The 17,872-nt window shown below is 43.2% G+C and overlaps 2 protein-coding genes across 9 annotated transcripts in view; one reads left to right on the forward strand and one right to left on the reverse strand.

The window, feature by feature from the left end:
• Window positions 1-704: 704 nt before the first annotated feature.
• Window positions 705-16,380, reverse strand: LOC119014583. Of its 7 annotated transcripts, none has more exons than XM_037089892.1 (6): window positions 15,542-16,380; window positions 14,764-14,853; window positions 3,582-6,337; window positions 3,400-3,493; window positions 1,778-2,092; window positions 705-1,692 (listed from the first exon to the last, which is right to left on the reverse strand). In XM_037089892.1, exons 3-6 carry the CDS (start codon window positions 3,768-3,770, stop codon window positions 1,340-1,342), a joined length of 951 nt encoding a protein of 316 aa, XP_036945787.1. In that variant the 5' UTR covers window positions 3,771-6,337; window positions 14,764-14,853; window positions 15,542-16,380; the 3' UTR covers window positions 705-1,339. The 7 variants fall into 7 exon arrangements, with proteins under 7 accessions (XP_036945787.1, XP_036945786.1, XP_036945784.1 ...); XM_037089891.1 differs by having other exon boundaries at window positions 15,473-16,380; XM_037089889.1 differs by lacking the exons at window positions 14,764-14,853; window positions 15,542-16,380 and adding an exon at window positions 10,748-10,884.
• Window positions 11,041-17,872, forward strand: part of LOC119014582 (alpha-1,6-mannosylglycoprotein 6-beta-N-acetylglucosaminyltransferase B-like) — a 65,613-nt gene continuing 58,781 nt past the window's right edge. Inside the window, exons 1-3 of one of the 2 annotated variants that reach the window (XM_037089886.1) lie at window positions 11,041-11,078; window positions 12,430-12,680; window positions 13,791-13,903. In XM_037089886.1, the coding sequence (XP_036945781.1) occupies window positions 11,055-11,078; window positions 12,430-12,680; window positions 13,791-13,903 (388 nt within the window). In that variant the 5' untranslated portion in view covers window positions 11,041-11,054. Of the gene's footprint in view, window positions 11,079-11,863; window positions 12,681-13,790; window positions 13,904-17,872 lie in introns of those variants that run through there. The other variant, XM_037089888.1, reaches the window with a different exon arrangement.

A 17,872-nucleotide genomic window follows, 5' to 3' on the forward strand; every position in this document is an offset into this window, starting at 1 on the left:
GACAGATGGTGATCACTCACTCACAGGAGATGACATTCACAGGAGTGTGTTACATGATACGTTCTCACAAAGCTTACCACCAGGGATTGTATCATATTTACCACTTTTATGTAGCACAAGGAGAATTAAATCTAGAATAGGACTAAGTAGAGGAAGAAACTCAGAAGAAAATGATCTCTACTGTTTTTTTTCTTCCCTTTTTCTTATTCCTGATCAAACTCTTTGTTTACATAACTGAATACAAACATTGTTCATATGTGGCGGACCCTGCCACCTTCCTAGCTTTAAACATTGTTCTGGGGACCTTATTTTCCTCTGAAAACAGCTTGTTTATTCACTTATCAATGCCTGACACTTATTTGTACTTTTTTAAATCCCCTATCCAAAACTACATAATGCCCCTTTAAAGAAAATGAGAAACATCCTGGATACATCCCCTTTACCAAAAGTTACAGGGATCTATTCCGAGCAGAGACCCTTTGTCCATCCAAATTTTGTGGAATTCTGTAGTAGTTTATATTTAATCCTGCCCACAAACCAAGAAGCAAACACAGGTGGAAACATAACAACTTTGGTGAAGGTAAAGATAAAGTGGTTGTTAATATTAATGGCTGTATGTCAGATAAGTGTCCACTAATGCTATGCGTGAGCTGAATGTAAAAGAAGCAAAATAAAAAGGAATGATGAGAAAAGACACATTTTATTTCCTGCAAGATTTTTTTCCTGAATTGTTTATTGCCCTTTATAATTGCAAACTTATTCACATGAATCATATTTACATTAAGGATCTTTGCAAAGAATGTTTTGCCCAAGTACTCATGGACAAAGCTGCTCTCCTTAAGTGCTGATGTGATGTATTTTGCAATAAAACAAGAATACTGTATCTAGTAGCTTTCCTTTACAGCATTTATAACACACAAGAGGTGTGTAAACGCAGTGTAACAAGACTATTTATTACGAGAAGACTGCCACCTTCTGGCCATCAGGGTGAAGTAAAAAGTAATCTCCTGGTTACAGTGAGCATCGATGTAGCAGTGAAACAAGACTTGACATGAAATTTGACGACAAAAACATTTCTAAAGCCTATTTTAAGGAAAACCTACACTGTTCAAATTCCTTTGTTTTCTCAAATTCACAAACATTTCTCACAAATGAGTTCAGTCACCAGTGAGCTTCTGCTGAAAAATGTCATCATCAAAACTGATAAATGCGGTGCTGCCATCGAGTTTGTTCTCAAAGATGTTCTCTCTCTCCTGTGAACTCCCCAGAGAATATAATTGCTCATAGCCTCTTAAAAGTGAGAAGCATTTGAAATTTTGTTTGTTTTGTTTTGTTGTCCTTATGACATAAATTTCACCATCATGACTTCCACCATTATACTAATCCACTGCAGTTTGACCATGTTCCCTGACGACTCCTGTGGCTTTTTGATATGTTGCTCCTGACTATACTTCCCCTCAGAAGGAATCCACAGTTTGCACATATAAAGCTGGCTCGGGTCTCCTTTCTGTACATCTAGTGTGCTCCAGACATCATACCGTCCATTATGATCTTTGACTTCATCCGTGCTGGTAGAGTTCGTTACGTTCACATCTCCCTGGAACCAGTGAATGATGCCACTGGGGTAAACTCCACTGAACCGGCACTCAGCATGAGGCCCGTTGATGGAGGTGTGCCAACTTCCAATGCAGCCTGTAAAGATCGAGGACTTTTAGACATAGAAAAGAAGAAAACGACAAATAATGGTGAGAAAAGCAATAAAAGAAATTCAACTCACCGTGCACTTTAACCAAAGTTGTGGCAGACTTGGTTCCCTGTACTGTGCGCAGTTTGCAGAGGTATCGTCCCTCGTCGACTGGCATCACATTGAGGAGAGTCAGAGTGAGTGTGTGGGCGTGAATATTCACCGTGCTTTCACAGAGAAACTCAGAGTCATGTTTGTCGTTGTCAATCTGACATGTTTTATTTCCAGCCTCCCAGGCAAAATGTTTCATGTCCGACTTCTGGAGGGTCACGTGACATGTCAGCGTCACATTGTCTCCACACTGTCCCGCCACCTCTGAAAGTACAAATGGCTCCACTGCTTCGCTTGCTGAATGAACAGAGAAAGGGATGATTCATTTTTAGCCAGTTATTTATTTGGTCACATTTCATTAACATTGCTCAGTCTAATGTCTGACAGGATTATATTGGGGTCACCAGAAGGACTACTCTCAAATTATAGCTATTCTGTGACATTCAGTGTCTGAGATTTGGGCCTGCTGTAAGACTTCAGCCTTGATAAACCAGTTTTAGGATTATCTTAAATGTAAGAATTGTAGTTTCAAACACTGACTAACCATATCAACAGAATGAGAAGAAATGACACTTTTCACTTATCTATTTAGCTTAAGGAGCTAGCATGCTAACTAGCTAGCCCCCTCCTTGTCCTCAGCCTCTGTCCGTAAACTCCAGCACTCCCCTAGTCCCCGAGCTCTCAGTCCTGACTGCTAGCTGCACGGCTTACTGGGTTAACAAGCTATGGGCAGCTAAGTTAGCAGCTAAGTTAGCAGCAGTTAGCGGTTGCTCTGAGGATATCTCTGCCAAAAAAAAACCCAAAATAGACCAGCACCAAAACACAATATATGCTGGTCCAACATATGTTGTGTTTTGCTGCTGGTTTTGGTGCTGGTGGCTAATTCTTACAAATTGCACCTTTTAAGAAATTGTTAGAGAAGTAGTGTTACTATATTTCTGAAAGTTAAAAAGATTGATAAAACTTATTGTCTGTACGATATGCGGCTTCAGGTAGAATTAGATGACAATATAGGTGCTCGATAAGTACCTTTAACTAAGTAACTGCTTACTGCTGTCAACTGTAGCTGTGGTTAGCTAGTTAGCTCAGTTAGCTGTACAGCTAGCAAAGCTTTTAGCTTTTCTTAAGCAACAACATGGAAGAGGCTAGCTAGCTAGCATGCATATTTCAGTAGATATCTGGTCAACTCAATACATATGTCTCTGAAATAACTTAATCTGTTAAATCTTCATATGCATAATATTAGTTAATCGTTGAATGTTTTAAACTAAAGTTCTTTCACCTTAAATTTTAAACATTTACTTAAAAAAGGTCAATAAACTGATTACTACAGAGCCACCAAGTAAAGCAGACTATTACATTTAAGTTGTACGAGTTAAAACATTATAACAACTTAAAGTTGTTAGTCTACATTTCTTTTGTTTTGAGGTAGTCTGTTTCCTTGATTTTTAAAGTAAAATCACTTTGTCAGATTTTACAATGGATATTGCACCTTCAAGGATAGGAGATTACCTATAAATATATTTTTAAAAAATGTTTTACACCAGTTTTAATAAAAATGCTGTGACAAACATGGCTTTTCATGCACCACAACAAAGCCTCACCAGTAATGCTGACTGCTGAAGTGAACCAGATGATGGAAACCCAGACATAAATATGCCGCGTCCTCCCACCGGACGAGAAACTCATCACTTTCATCTGCGTTAAGATCAATATTTATCCCATTAGATGAAGCGGATAAAAGACAAACACAGGCATTTGCATCAGGTAAGAGCAGGTTTCTTACCGCGGTGCTTGAGGTTTCTGTTGCTGTGAAGTTTAGGTCCCTCCCTTTAATGTGTTGGAGCTCCAAAGGGCTGTTCTTGTAAACGAGGGAGCTCGAGCATGAGTGAACATGCCCAGGAATGAATGACTGAGATACATGAGGGAGAGTGAAAGTTTTGTTTCCTGCCTCCTTGTTAAACACTAAAAACATGGATTAGGATGGAGTCTGTGTGCCTCTATATTTAAAAAACTTAGTGGCTATTAGAGGCATTTTACAGGTTTTCTAGGTCAGTGTTGCTGTTTCCATCCAAATTTGACCCTTTCCTCAGACAACAAGCAGTGCGTGTGCCATCCTTTGGTAGGAAACTCAGAAATGAGAGTAGGGGCTCAAGTTGCCACTGATTTCACTGGTGGAAGCGTGTGTTTTTTGTTTAAGATGCCTTAAAGGTGTGACATGTAATTGATAAAATCATCAAAGGAATGTGAAAGACAACAGTTTTGGTGTCTGTATTGTGCTTCAGCGATATCTAGGCTATTCAAATTAGCATTCTGACCAGTTTGCACCATCTGCAGCTCCTGTGCTGAGCTAACCGGCTAACAGCAGCTTCAGTTTGCAGCAGTTAGATGTTTCTCATGTCAAATGCTGTTTGTTTTGTGTATGATCTTGAGAGGGGGCCAGTTCTTACATAGCGCACCTTTAAGTCTGGATAAAAATAATCCATTTTGATTCATGTCTGTCCCTGAAGTTTTTACAACTCTCTGCCTTATCTCCAGACTTGATTGTTGATGTGCAGCTCCTTAATCAGGGCCTTAAAAATGCTTATTTCTAATCTCCCAGATCTAATCAGAGCCTCTCTGGAGCTCTCTGAGCACCGATTACAGATTGCATATTATAGTAACGTTTAAAGTGGCATGAGTTGTGTGATAGAAATCTTTGTTCTTACTTATGACAGCACACACACACACACACACACACACACACACACACACACATTATAGATTTGATACTTCAGGGAGAGACACATTCCCCTGTCATGTTGTAAACAGCCTGTTGTAGCACCAGTTTGTTTGTGGTAACATCCACTCTGACTCGCTTGAAACACTTATCTCCAGAGGGAGCTGCCAATAGGGCGACCTGACCTCAGGGCAGAGCTGTGAAAATTGAGTTTCAGATGAACTTAATTGTAGTTTTGGCAAAGAAGCGGCATGGCATTTGAGTTTGTTCGACAAACTCCTTACAACAATAGGTTTTATCTGTTACTTCAGGATCAGCTTTTGTCTGGCGAGGAGCGCGTTTTGTTGGGCATTGATGTTTTCTTCAGGGAGCAGGCGAGAGCACTGTCGGACGTCTGAATTTTGTTGAGCTGTCAGAGCTCGGCCTGGATTTGGCTGCAAGGCAGAAAAACCCCAGAAAAAAACAATGTAGGCTGTGATCAGATTTATAAAAAAGGAGAGTAATAGGCTGATTATCCAAAGTCATGTTGCTACGAGTTATTCTGTTGTCCTGCTGAGAACAAATCACTTTTTCCTTGTAAATAATTTAAACAAAACCTTTTATGCTCCTCTGTAAATCACAGTGCGATCGCACTTGAGATGTATTGATTTTTTATAACACTCTCTCCCTCTGCATTTTAAAACCATAGACGTGTCCCACCCACATCCTCTAGTTTCGCAATCAACAGTAAGAAAGAGCTCTGCCTCGTGTTGAGAAGATGGGCCTATGATTCAGTGTACGCCAGCAAGTAACAACACAGATATCTTATCAGAAATGATAAGTTAGGACAAGACACAACTTATCACCTGCTATTTCTGAGGAATCAAGAGTTTATAAGTAAAGAACCAAGGCCTCATTAATACCCGATATCAACATGTGATCTGTGTCTGGATAACCAAACCTTTGCATTTATACTTGGTATTAAACAGCCTCATTATCTTGTTGTTGACTCACACATGATCTCAGTGTGCACACTAGTTAAGTGGGCGTGACAAACGTTCAGACGTTGGCAGTAACACGTGCTTTTTAATTTCCAGATATGATATCCAGATGCACAGTCTGGACGGGCCCATATGTCCATATCAGGACCATTATCAAATATCAATTGCGTGTATCACATTAAAGGAGAAGGTCCCCCAAAATCAAAAGTTCCCTACCCTCATGCCAATTGAAAGTTGGCCATTTCTGGAGTTTCAGAGCAAAACAGCAAACAGCTGAAGCAGTTGCTGTAGACTTTGGCCCAGAAAAGTATTATAACCCCAATTTACATCATATTATAAGGCACTCTTTATTTTATGCAATCAACAATAATCATATGGAACACCTTTAAATTCTTAGCATTGTGACAACCAAAAGAATAATATACAGATTACCACAGTGATTAATCAATACCTGTTCACAGGTATCATTAGGCTGTGAAGTTGAAATGTATTTAAACCTGTGTAATTGTATAGGTGTTTTTTGGTCTCACATCAAACATTTACATGCACAAATGTTTAGGCATTCATTCTCTTCCATTGCTTTATCAATGAGAGAATATCTTTGGGCGAAAGAAAAACTGGCAAATATATGCAGATTGACTCCGAACAGGCTCAAACAGGCAAGCGTGTGTGTGGAAATAATACCACCTGGAAACCCTCTGGGAAATGACGCCAAACAGGGAGCAGCTGGGAGATCAGGTGGCAGGTTGGGCTGACTGGAGATGAGCCAGAGGTTTGCATTGGCAGGGCGGTGTACCGGGGACCCCTGGTGGACAGGTGAGGGACGAGCGATCAAGTAAAAATCTGAAAGACAGACAGAATAGGTATGTGCATTATTTTGTTGGTCTCAAGAAACCAAACCGACCGAGAAGTTTTTTTCTGATGCGTGTGAGAGCTGAAAGCAGCGCTACCAAGTTGTGGCATTATTGTCGATCTGTTCCTCTGAGTTAAAGGAGAAATAAAAGGTCTGTAGTGAAGTCTAGTGATCGACTCTGCACCTCCAGGAAAAGTTCTCTTTGATGTATCAGGATTCTCTCAGGTGTGAAAAAAAAAAAAAAAAGTCTTGTGGAAGCGGTCTGCAAAATGAACGAAAGCGATCTGTATTTGAAGCGTGACGGCTGAACTAACACAGGCGCAGTCCCGGAACAGTGCTTTTCATTTTGCTTCTTTCAAAAAGTTCAAAGCTACTTTATAGTTTTTACTTCACAAGTCATACAAACCTGGGGAGATCTGTTCATATTCATACAAAGTTTTGGGCAGTTTTCTGCCGTCTCACTTGAATATGATCATGTTTTAATCGCATTAAGATGCTGGTGGCACCAAAGAGGCCTTTAAACTTCTTTTAAGTTTCCTCATCTTTGATTTTAAACACTGTGTGGTGGTGGAAAAACAGATCTTAAAGGGGTTCAGGCTCATCCGGTGTGCAGTCACTTTGAAGATTCTTCTCAGGACATTGACACTCTGAGACAGATGCCGTGCACCCTGTGGGCTAACCCTTCATCCTAAGTGGATATAAGGCTCTAGCATCTCTCATCACTCGCCACTTGGGACGCTGTAAACAGTGGTGTACTGCAGCAGAGGCTCCAAATAAGGATATCCACAATCAAAAACTTAAGATTTCATAACAAGGCTGATAGAGACTGTTCCCCTTAACGAACGCACTGTGTGGGTGAACGTTTTGATCCAGATCACAACTAATGTTATACTATCTTTTAAAGGTGTCGATGCTAATTGTGTTCCGCTATCGACCTCAAAGCTCAGATCATTAAGGAAATCTGTGTCATCTTATTATTTTGAAGCTGTAGGTGGCGAATCTGTGATTATGCTCGGAAGGAGGTGTTCCTGACAAACATGAGTGTTTAACATGAGTGCACAGCCCATGTATCTGCATTATGTTCACCAATATCTTCACCGGCACTCAGGGAGCTTGTCGTGTATGTTATACTGAAAAATCATACCTCATTAGTACAGCTGTCACGTAAAGTCAGTCAAAAAAAAAAAAATCCCCTGAAAAAAAAACAAAAACCTCTCAAGTCTTCCAAACAGAAGAGGCATTCGGGTTTTCTGGGTAGCACGCTTTTAACACAACTCCGATGTGTTTATTTACACAGACTGCACAGACAGTGTGAGGTGATCATCAGCATTTATAAGCCTCGCACTGTATTTTGACAGGCACTGCTCTTCTCAGGCAGTCTGCTGTGAAGATGACAAAGAAAACTCTGAAAGTGAGCCGCTGCTCTGCAGGAGCTGTGAAAAGGTGTTGACTGAAGAACACATTTTTAAAAAAAAAAAATATTAACAGATTAGAGTTTGCCAGTATATATTTTACTAAACTGTTATTCAGTGTGAAGGCCTCTGCTGAGGGAGGAGGAGAAAGAGTCGGCCGTAGCGATTCACAGATCCTCCCGGCTGGAGCCTGGGATGTCAGTTGCACACATCTTTGAGTTTCTATGACACGCACAGCCATTTAAGACTTTAATGGAGCCCGGATCCTGGCGGAGCTGTATAAATGAACATTAAGACCAAGTATTACAGCATCTCAAGTGCTCTTCATCACTCACAATTACATTAATGGCAGATAAGGACATTTTGAATGGGTAAAGCTGGCGATCTATCAGCGAGCGGTCAGATATGTGCCGAGAGCTCCTCCGTGTGAAACAACTCATCGTGCCGGAGGATGAAGAAATTAGGGATCTAAATAAAATTGTTAAATTGTCCATGGTTGTGTGGGTCATTGCAAGTATCAGTGGGGATCAGGGTGGAACTGGCTGGTTGACTGTTGCTCTGAAAAACTTGTACGAGCTGTTTTTTTTCTGCCTGAAATATATGAGTTCAGCTGCTGCTTAGAGAAGCCAGAGTCAAAGCAGTGTGTGTCCATATAGGCAGGTAGCCTGACTCGGACAGACTCAGTTTGTTCGTCTTCATTTCATTCATAATCAACATCTCTTGGGATTAGATACGTTTCTCTAGTGATGGCTAAATATACAAGTACTGTAACATTTCACATCAACAATGCGAGGCAGAAAAAGACAGGCAGCTTCTTGTAATGCAAAATACGTGACTGATGCAGTGGCCAGAGGATACGTGGAAAGACTGCGGACGAGCCTGGCTAAATTGATGTAAAAAGCAAAAAAACGAAAAACAGATATTATCTCATTTCTTTTGCCCACCTTAATCCTTTTTCTTTTATTGCCCTGCCTCGGATTTGTTTTGATCTTTGCTTCTCTGCCTAGAAGGCCAGCATCCTCACTGCACGATGTCGGTACCATTAAGTGAAACTGCCCGCTGCAGACCTGTGAGGCGTCTGTTTCTTAAACTAGAGACTCTGATGTTGTCCTCTTGTTCGGTTGTGCTCCTTGCACTCCTCTTTCTACACCGGTTGGAGTGAGTTTGTGCCGTTCTTTGAAGGGAGTAATACTCGACTTTGCACGGGAACTAAAGTTTCTTGGCAGTTTCTCGCGTGGGATGGCCTTCATTTCTCCGAACGAGAATAGACTGAGGAGTTTCAGAACAAAGTCATTTTTTTTTTCTGGCTATTTTGAGACTATAATCAAACCCACAAACTCTGGTGCTTCAGATAGTTTACCAGCCCGAGGGAGGCCAGTTTGATTGCTTCTTTAATCAGCAGTGCTTGCATCATTGTTCAAGGGTTTTCTAATGATTGTAAGCCTTTAAAGACAATAAACCTGGATGAGCTAACACAAGGTGCTATTGGTCCACAGGAGTGATGTTTGCTGAAAATGGTTCCCTTTACACCTATGTAGATATTCTCATTCTATTCTAACATTGGTACATTGTTAAAACTCGTAACAAAAATATGGATAATTCTAAATGGTTTAAAGAGATAAAAATATTCAACTCAGACTAAAGTAATGGACGAATCATTGAAACCTCCAACTCCTGACGGTGCGATGAAGATAATATACCAAACCGACCTAATTAAAGGTGCAGTAGGGGGCGGCATATCAACACAGATATTGCTAACTGTGGCTGCTGTTTATGAGCTGGTGTTTATGTGGCTACCACAAGAGCTTTAGCCCGGGATGGGATGGTCGTAGCTGGTTAGCATGCTAACTTCAGCAGATAACTGTAACTCAATACACAGTGATCGTAAAAGCAAAACTGCAATTTCTTCATTTCTTTATTTTTTGTCAGTTTTTCACTGTTTTCAACTAAAACTCTTCCACATTGCACCTTTAAACTGTATGAACAAATTCAACAATATATAATTTTATATGATTAACAGTCTAAGACATCATCCAGCTCGACAGAGTGAACACATTTTATCGGCGCCAAGGGGCTAATGGTGTGGGGGTGTGCTGGAAAAGGTCAGAAGCCACTTAACTAAAGTATCATCTCTGACACTTTAATATATATCTGGTCATCTTAATCCCAACGTTTCAGGTAAAAGATGATAACTCTGCCCACATTTACATTAAGTCTGGCATGTTCTCACAACCTGACAGTCGAGTCCAGAGAAGGAAACTTGAGATGGGAACTTTCATTGAAAGTAGTTCAGTGTTTTGTCTTTAAGTGAGGCTTTGCAAAGAAATAAAGTTATGTGGGCTGATGTATTGTGAAGTGCCCTGATTAGGATTCAGTTCCTGGTTTTTCTCCCACATTTCTGGCAGACAAAAGCACTACATGTGATAAAGATTCAGTGGAACTTGGATCTCTTTCTGCTCTGATCAGTTCAACAGTGCTCAGTGCGTTTGATTTTCCTGCCTCTTTAGTAGCCAGCATTTTCCACTCAAGCTTTTCCCAGACGTGTCTTTCCCGCGTTTACACAAATACGGTGTTTAGCATGAAGGCGATACTTTAAGGAGTTCTTTGTCCTTGGGCGTCTGCGTCTGAGGATCCTCGGCAAAGCAGAGGGAGTTCAAATCAAACAGTGGGTGGGAGAGAGAAACGGCGGTGGAAGTAAATACTCAAGAGACAAGTAGACACAGAGGGAGAAAGATAAAGAGACTAAAACAGCAAGGCGGTATGTCAGTGAGATAATGAGTATCGTGGATAATGTGGTGGTGGAGAGGTCAGGATGGAGCGGGAGATAATTACTAAGAACAAGAAGACAAATGAGAAGATAAAGATGGGGAGGAATTGCTCAAAACATTTAGAAGGAGAGAAAATAAAGTTTGAGAGGTGTCTTGGGAGAAGGTTAGGATACACGATTCTACAGCACACACTCACGTAATCTGCTTTCCCTTCACTTACACTGTTGCTGAGGTTTTCTGTCGTGCTCTGAAGCCCCGCGGTCAGCCAGGCGAAAAGTCCGTCATGTTGCCCTTTGACAGTAAGTGAATGTGAACTGACTGACCAGCGGTGCATTTTAAATCTCAGCAGCAGCCTCGTAAAGTCAGCGGAGTCACTCTATCTCGCCGGGCTGCGGGGCTAAGAGGCGGCATCAGCGGGAAGAGGCAGAGTCGAGGCCCGGCAGAGTAAGAGTGAAAACAGTTGCCACGGCAACAGAGGATGCTGGCGCTCATTCCATTAGGCTGACACTGGATTTGATGTTGCCTTGATGGCTTACACGGGTTATACTGAGGTCAGTTTTCTTCATTTCTTTTCATCTTATAGAGACACAGACAGAAAAACGGCAACAGAAGTCCTTTGGTGGACGCGCCAGATTTCATCATTGATATGGAAGCTAATCACATTAGCACGTCTGTAATATATTTAATCTGGGTAAGAATATTTAATTAGAAGAGAAAGACCTTCACTGATTTATTCTTCTTTCTTTCTTTCTTTCTTTCTTTCTTTCATGCCTAAACAAAATAAACAAACTGACCTTAAAGGACGACACAGTTTCATACTGTATTACTTTGTTTATACGTGGCGGACCCTGCCACCTTTCTAACTTCAAACAGTGTTCTTGGGACCTTATTTTCTTCTGAGAACAGCTTGTTTATTCAGTTACGTAAAAAATTAATATTTCTGAGTTCGCACTATTACCTCATTGATATCGTAAATGTTAAAACTTTGGGTTTGAATTTCTAAAACCACATCAAACTTCTCAATTTCAACTATTCTACAATGTGAAGCATCATGTCGATGGATCACAAAGTCTGACTTTTAATCACATTTGAGGTTGAGCAAAGACCAGAGATGTCTCTGCCACACGAGCAGGAAGCTGTCGGTGTGTTGTGTGTTCACTCCGCGGGGGGTCGCTGCTGAGCTGCAGTCAGCCCGCTGCCTCCCGGTCGGAGCTGTCCGCGGTGCTGAACTGGGAGCTACAATACTATCTAAAAATGGCTCGATTTAAACAAAACAACAACAAAAAATATTCTTATTCTTATTATTTATTTCTATTTCATGTCAGTAATTTATTAAGTTGAATTGATTGCGTACATGTAGCGATGTTTTGTTTACAAAGTCGGCCGCTGGATCAGATGCAGCACTATCAGACAGTGGATGTCATGATGAGTAGTTCAGTCATTAGAGCAGCGCTGAGGAGGACTCATGAAAACAACGAATTAAAACGCTAATTATTTCTACTTGTTTCCAGTGTAACGCAATTCAAACTTAATTTCTCATTTAAGACACGTTTGTTGTCCCTGTTCGTTCGTTTCTTCGTTTCCTGTCTTTCTTTTGTTTCTTTCTTTTTCTTAATTCAGCGGTGACATAAATGTCGTTCTCCGGTCTGAGTCGATAGATGGCGCTGTCTGTGAAAAAAAAGCGAGAGAGGCTCCCGGGCTCCGGGGAGAGTCAGTCAGTTTCAAGGAATTGAAGGAACTCGGCAGTCCTGCGTAACTGCGCTCGGAGCCGCTGTGTTTCCAGGACTATGCACAGGGATACGATCGCAGCTGATTAAAGGACAGTTACCCAGTTTTTTTTAAAACTTAAAAAATAAATAAATAAATAAATAAATTAAAAAAAAACTGTACTGCTCTCTGCAGTCTGAAGGAGGACTGCTGCAGGACGGGGACCCCCCGCCGAAGTTGTCGACGCGCAGCTCCGCACGGACAGCTGCTCCTCACACGCTCAGCCGAGCCTCGGACGGGACGCCGGGAGGAAGTTATGGTTGCCACACGCGCTCGCACCATGTTAAGGAGACCCCGCGCTTTCATCCAGTGTGGACAATGATCGCGACCAGCGGCGAGCTTTTCATTATGGTGAGGAGATGTCTTCTCACTTTCAAACCGTTCAGGTAAGAGCAGACAGTAGATCGCTGTCATCATATTCCATGCGTTGTGATGTATTTATTTATTGATTTCTTTGTTCTGCATCATGGGGGGGAAAAAAAAACCGGAAAGCGCACTGTGATGTCATTGTTTAGTGGTTGTGTTTCCTCGGTGGTCTGTAAACTTCACAGCCTTGAGCGTTACCCGGAACGACTGGCTGCCCGCTGTGGCATCATTAACATCAGCCCGCACGGCTAAAAAGTTCCAGCACCGGCCGCTGGAGAGGAGTGGAAGCAAATCAAGTGGCTGTAAACTCATTAGATCTCCCTAAGTTTGACCAGATGGGCTTCACACAACCTCACACAACCTGCACCTGTGTCTGCCTCCTGAGTGAACACAGTAGTGTCACTGTGCAACTCTCACCTCAGAATCAAAGCTGCAATGGTTTGGGTTTTTTTTTGTTGTTGTTGTTTTTTGTTTTTGTTTTTTTTCCACAGAAGTGCATTGCAAAATGTTCTGCAGCCTCTCTGTTGTCAGCTTTCAGCCCTTTGTACAAACTCAAGAAATCAAGCTGCTAAGCGTGAAAGACTGTCCTCCCCCCTCCGTCTCTAAAAGGATTGTTTCCAAACATTGTTTCCCAGCACGACTCCTGGAGTGAGGCAGACGAGCCGGTTTCTGAGCTAATCGGTCCAAAGCATCTGTTTTTTTTTAATATTTATTTATTTATTTATTTATTTTCAGAAGCTTGAGAACTTGAGAAATGTTTCACCGCTCTCTCCCCCCACCAAGTGCAGCCACTCGCCCGTAATTTGATGCTTTCATTTCAGATGTTGGCCCAGTGAGCACAGTGTGATGCAGAAAAAGCTGCCCGTCCGTGTGACGGTTCATTTGAGCCGACACAGTCAAGCGAGTACACAATGCCTTTCTGTGGTACAATATGAACTTTGGGGAATATGTCGACGCTCCACAAAGGACTCTGAGTGATGTTAACCCGAGTGAACTCTCTCTCACACACGCCCCGCTTCACAATGTTCCTCTTCTTCTTCTTCTTCTACTGTTCTTGACCCACATCTGTCTGTTTTCTCTCCTTCTCCATCCCTCTGGTGGTCTTTAAACTCTGTCCTTGTCTCTTGCAGGATCTTTGTGGTGGGGATCGGCTTCTTCAGCCTCTGCTTTCTAATGACGTCCCTCGGGGGCCAGTTCTCGGCCAAGAGACCCGGAGATTCCCCCTTCACCGTGCGAGCCGAAGGTAAGCCCGTCGGGTCGCAAGTCATCGCTGCTCGGTCGCCTGTGACTACAGTGGTGGGTAATGAACAGGCCGGGAACATGCTGAGAGCTCGGCGGGGCTCTCTTGATTGCCACCAGCCGGCTGACAGACCTGCTCACTTTGCTCATCAGGAGAATGCCCGCGGGGGGGGAACTGTCGCCCAGAGAAACCCCCCCCACTCCTCTCATCTACACCTCTATCTCTTTATACACCTGCTTTCATCCCTGCTCGGTGCCCACATGGCCTTTCTCTGACCCACATGAAGTCATAGTACAACTACTAGTGCCTGTTTTTAATGAATATTTATTGGTTGCCACTGACCCTGCAGGGTTGTTGTGTTCATGTAGGCGGATAGAGCAGACAAAGAGGAAGTGGCTCACCAGTGAAGTTCCTCTTGTAAGGTCAGGTCATGCAAAAAAAACGAGTTATTGCGAACATGAATTGCTGTTGATGGGAGGCCTGAAATGAAAACTCTGCATCTGATTCCCTGTGACGGCTCTGACCGCACAATCGGTCATGTCGCGCCGGTTGAAAGGTCTCCCTTGACAACCAGCTGATTGGATCTCTTTGAAAGCAGTTGTCAATCTGATATGCAAAAGTCCAAATGGCCGCTCTAATGAAGCGGTGGTCCGTCACGTTGACTTTGCCCTGGCAGACGTCAACAAATCAAAGCCGCGCCAGAAACACAATCCAAACTGTGGCAGAGGCTCCATCCCTAAGAGAAAGCTGTTATCTTTCCCAGCACGTCCTATGTGTTTGCGCTCTGTGCCTCTGCATATAAACCACTACAGCACTAGCCATTTGGGAGAGTCAGTGTTAGCTCTTGGACTATTGTCTCTCACCTTTTTTATCTCTGCCCGGCACAGTGTTGACACTGCGTGTCATCCTCGGTGGTGGATACCAGCTGGCATGGGTAGAAGCAGCGCCGCCGTCTGTCACAACCCATCCAAGGACAACAGTTGTTTATAGTTTGTATTTGTATAATGTAGCACTGATCTCCATTTATTCACAATTTCAAATGAGGCGCGAACAGTATGCGCTCAGTGCCACGAGGGAACTGAAAGGGACAGTTTGACACAAAATGAGAAATGCACATTTTGGTCCTGTTGTATGTGCATCTAGATTGGAGAGTTTGGGGGATAATGTCGTCTGTTGTAATGTCTGTCTTCTCTCCAGACATTGGAACTAGATCGCAAACAGCTTGTAACAAAATGCAAACTAGTAGATGCATGCCTTCCTTCTGGCCAGTGACTTGGTTGAGGGGTGTAGTCCGGTAGAATGAAAATGGTTCTAGTTAGTGATACTCGGTTCCTCTACAACACTGCTCACAACAAGTATGCTTGTCACGGTAGTACCGGTGTCGCATAGCATTTGGACATATATGTTACGTTACGTGCCCAGCCGTCATTTTGCTTTTTAAAAAATCAGTACTTAGTTGTACTTCTGTAGATTCTCACTGAAGACATCAAAACTAGGAATGAGCACATAAAACACTTTGAACAAAGAAGCATGAAATAGCTCTAAATATGTTGCATATTTTAGATTCCTTACAATAGCCACCATTTGCTTTGTTGACAGCGCTGCTTGGCCTTCTCTCAATGAGCTTCATGATGTAGTCACCTGAAATGGTTTTCACTTCACAGTGTGCCTTGTCAGGGTTCATTTGTGGAATTTCCTGCCTTCTTAATGGCGTTGGGACCATCAGTGTCGCGCAGAAGTCAGGTTGGTGCACAGCTGACAGCCCCATTTGACAACTGTTAGAATTCATAGTATGGCAGGAACCAATCAGCTAAGTAAAGAGAAACAACGGTCCATCACTACTGAAGGTCAGTCAGTCTGGAAAATTGCAAAAACTTTGAATGTGTCCCCAAGTGCAGTTGCAAAAACCATCAAGTGCTACGACGAAACTGGCTCACATGAGGACCGCCCCAGGAAAGGAAGACCAAGAGTCACCTCTGCTGCTGAGGATAAGTTCATCACCAGCCTCAATCACAAGTTAACAGCACCTCAGGTTAGAGTTCTAGTAGCAGACACATCTCTACATCAACTGATCAGAGGAGACTGCGCGAATCAGGCCTTTATGGTCAAACAGCTGTTAAAAAATCAACTACTAAGGAAAAGCAAGAAACAGAAGAGATTTGATTGGGCCAAGAAACACAAGGAATGGACATCAGACCGGTGGAAATGTGTGCTTTGGTCTGATGGGTCCAAAGTTGAGATCTTTGGTTCCAGAAAAGGTGAACGGATGGTCTCTACATGCATGGTTCCCACCGTGGAGGAGGAGGTGTGATGGCGTGGGGCTGCTTTGCTGGTGACACTGTTGGAGATTTATTCTAAATTGAAGGCACACTGAACCACCATGGCTACCTCAGCATCCCGCAGCGACTGCCATCCCGTCCGGTTTGCATTTAGTTGGACCATTGTTTATTTTTCAATAGGACAATGACCCCAAACACACCTCCAGGCTGTGTAAGGTGATGGAGCACTGCGCCAGGTGACCTGACCTCCACAGTCACCTGACCTAAACCCAATCGAGATGGTTTGGGATGAGATGGACCGCGGAGTCAAGGCAAAAAAGGGCCAGCAAGTGCTCAGCATCTCTGGGAACTCCTTCAAGACTGTTGGAAAACCATTTCAGGTGACGACCTCATGAAGCTCAGTGAGAGAATACCAAGGGCACGGAAGGCAGTAATCAAAGCAAAGGGTGGCTATTTTGAAGAATCTAGAATATAAATTATGCTTTGAGTTATTTCACATCCTCTTGAATTATGCTCTCAATCTTCAGGCCAGTGCGTGCGCAGCGTGTCCCCTCGTGGTTGTTTGTTGTGTTAGTTGTGAAGATACTCGTATTGTCTCCGCGCGGTTATACAAAAAGCTTTAATGGCTTTAACATCACCTCGTTGCTATAGCACCTCCTCGGGAAAATCGGTGTAATTATGAGCATGTAGTGACGCCGGTGTGATCATTGTGAGACCATTTCAGGGATTTTAAGCTTTCATTTATGAAAACAGTTTATGCAGAGCTGGCTGGGATGCAGGAGAGAGAACGGGCAGAGGGTGGTTGGGGGGGGGTGGAAGGCAGGAGAGCCGTCTGATTAATTAACCACTCATAGGCTGCAGTCAAGGGAAGGCATCTGGCCTCAAGCTCATTAAACACTGCCTCGACGCTAACCAGGGAGAGTCCATGCAAATTCTCTCTGTCCGTGTGTGCACGTTTGTTCGTGCATGTTTGTGGAGTGAGGATTAGCGGCGCGGGGTGGGTGGGGTGCGGCGAGGGGCAGCTAGCGTAATATGAATGAGCAGGGATGGAGTGTTCAGTGGACCTTGGTGACGCCAACTGCACACACCCGTCCAGCAGCTGCACACATGTTGTCAGTCCGGATGCCGACGTGTGTCTGTGTGTGAGACATGCAAGAAAAAATGTCAGTGAAGCAGCAGGTGTTTCTTGCCTCTGAAAGGGTAAACAAAGTGTCCAGGCCGGCGCTGAGAGGGGCGGCTCGTCTGCTGCTCGTCTCGTGAATAGCAACAATTGGCCGAAGGAGCGCGATGTGCGGGGAAAAATATGTAATTATAGTCTCGCCGCCTTCTGTTGCTCTCCCTGCGTCTCTGCCTCCTCCTTCCTAAATGCTTCTCTGCCGCTCTGTCTCTTTTCTGAGATGCGCCGCGACTCTTTTACCTCCCTTTCAGGCTTCCACCGGCTCTATTTCTGCAGAATTATAGATTTTATTTTTCCATACTGCGTATAAAATTACAGTGTGTAAAAGTGTTGCGTTCCCGAACACAACAGAGTTGCAGTAGGATACCAAGCTATATCCAGGTTTAAAATGCATGCATTTCCTTTATTATGCCCCCCTTTTGAAGGTACAGGAAACTAATGATGTGGAAAGTAAGTGAGGGAGGTGGAGGGGAACTATGGGAGAAGCATGAAAGGCGGAGGCATTTGATCCTAGAT

Source organism: Acanthopagrus latus, chromosome 23 (assembly GCF_904848185.1).
Source record: "Acanthopagrus latus isolate v.2019 chromosome 23, fAcaLat1.1, whole genome shotgun sequence".
Taxonomy (NCBI): domain Eukaryota; kingdom Metazoa; phylum Chordata; class Actinopteri; order Spariformes; family Sparidae; genus Acanthopagrus; species Acanthopagrus latus.

Bases quoted from the DNA above. Each gene is read 5' to 3' on its own strand.
- LOC119014583 (XM_037089892.1), bottom strand. From the start codon at position 3,770: ATGTTTTTAGTGTTTAACAAGGAGGCAGGAAACAAAACTTTCACTCTC. The intron at 2,093-3,399 runs GTGAGGCTTTGT...CTGTTCATTCAG, and splicing joins TTCAGCAGTCAGCATTACTG to CAAGCGAAGCAGTGGAGCCA. The intron at 1,693-1,777 runs GTGAGTTGAATT...CGATCTTTACAG, and splicing joins AACTTTGGTTAAAGTGCACG to GCTGCATTGGAAGTTGGCAC.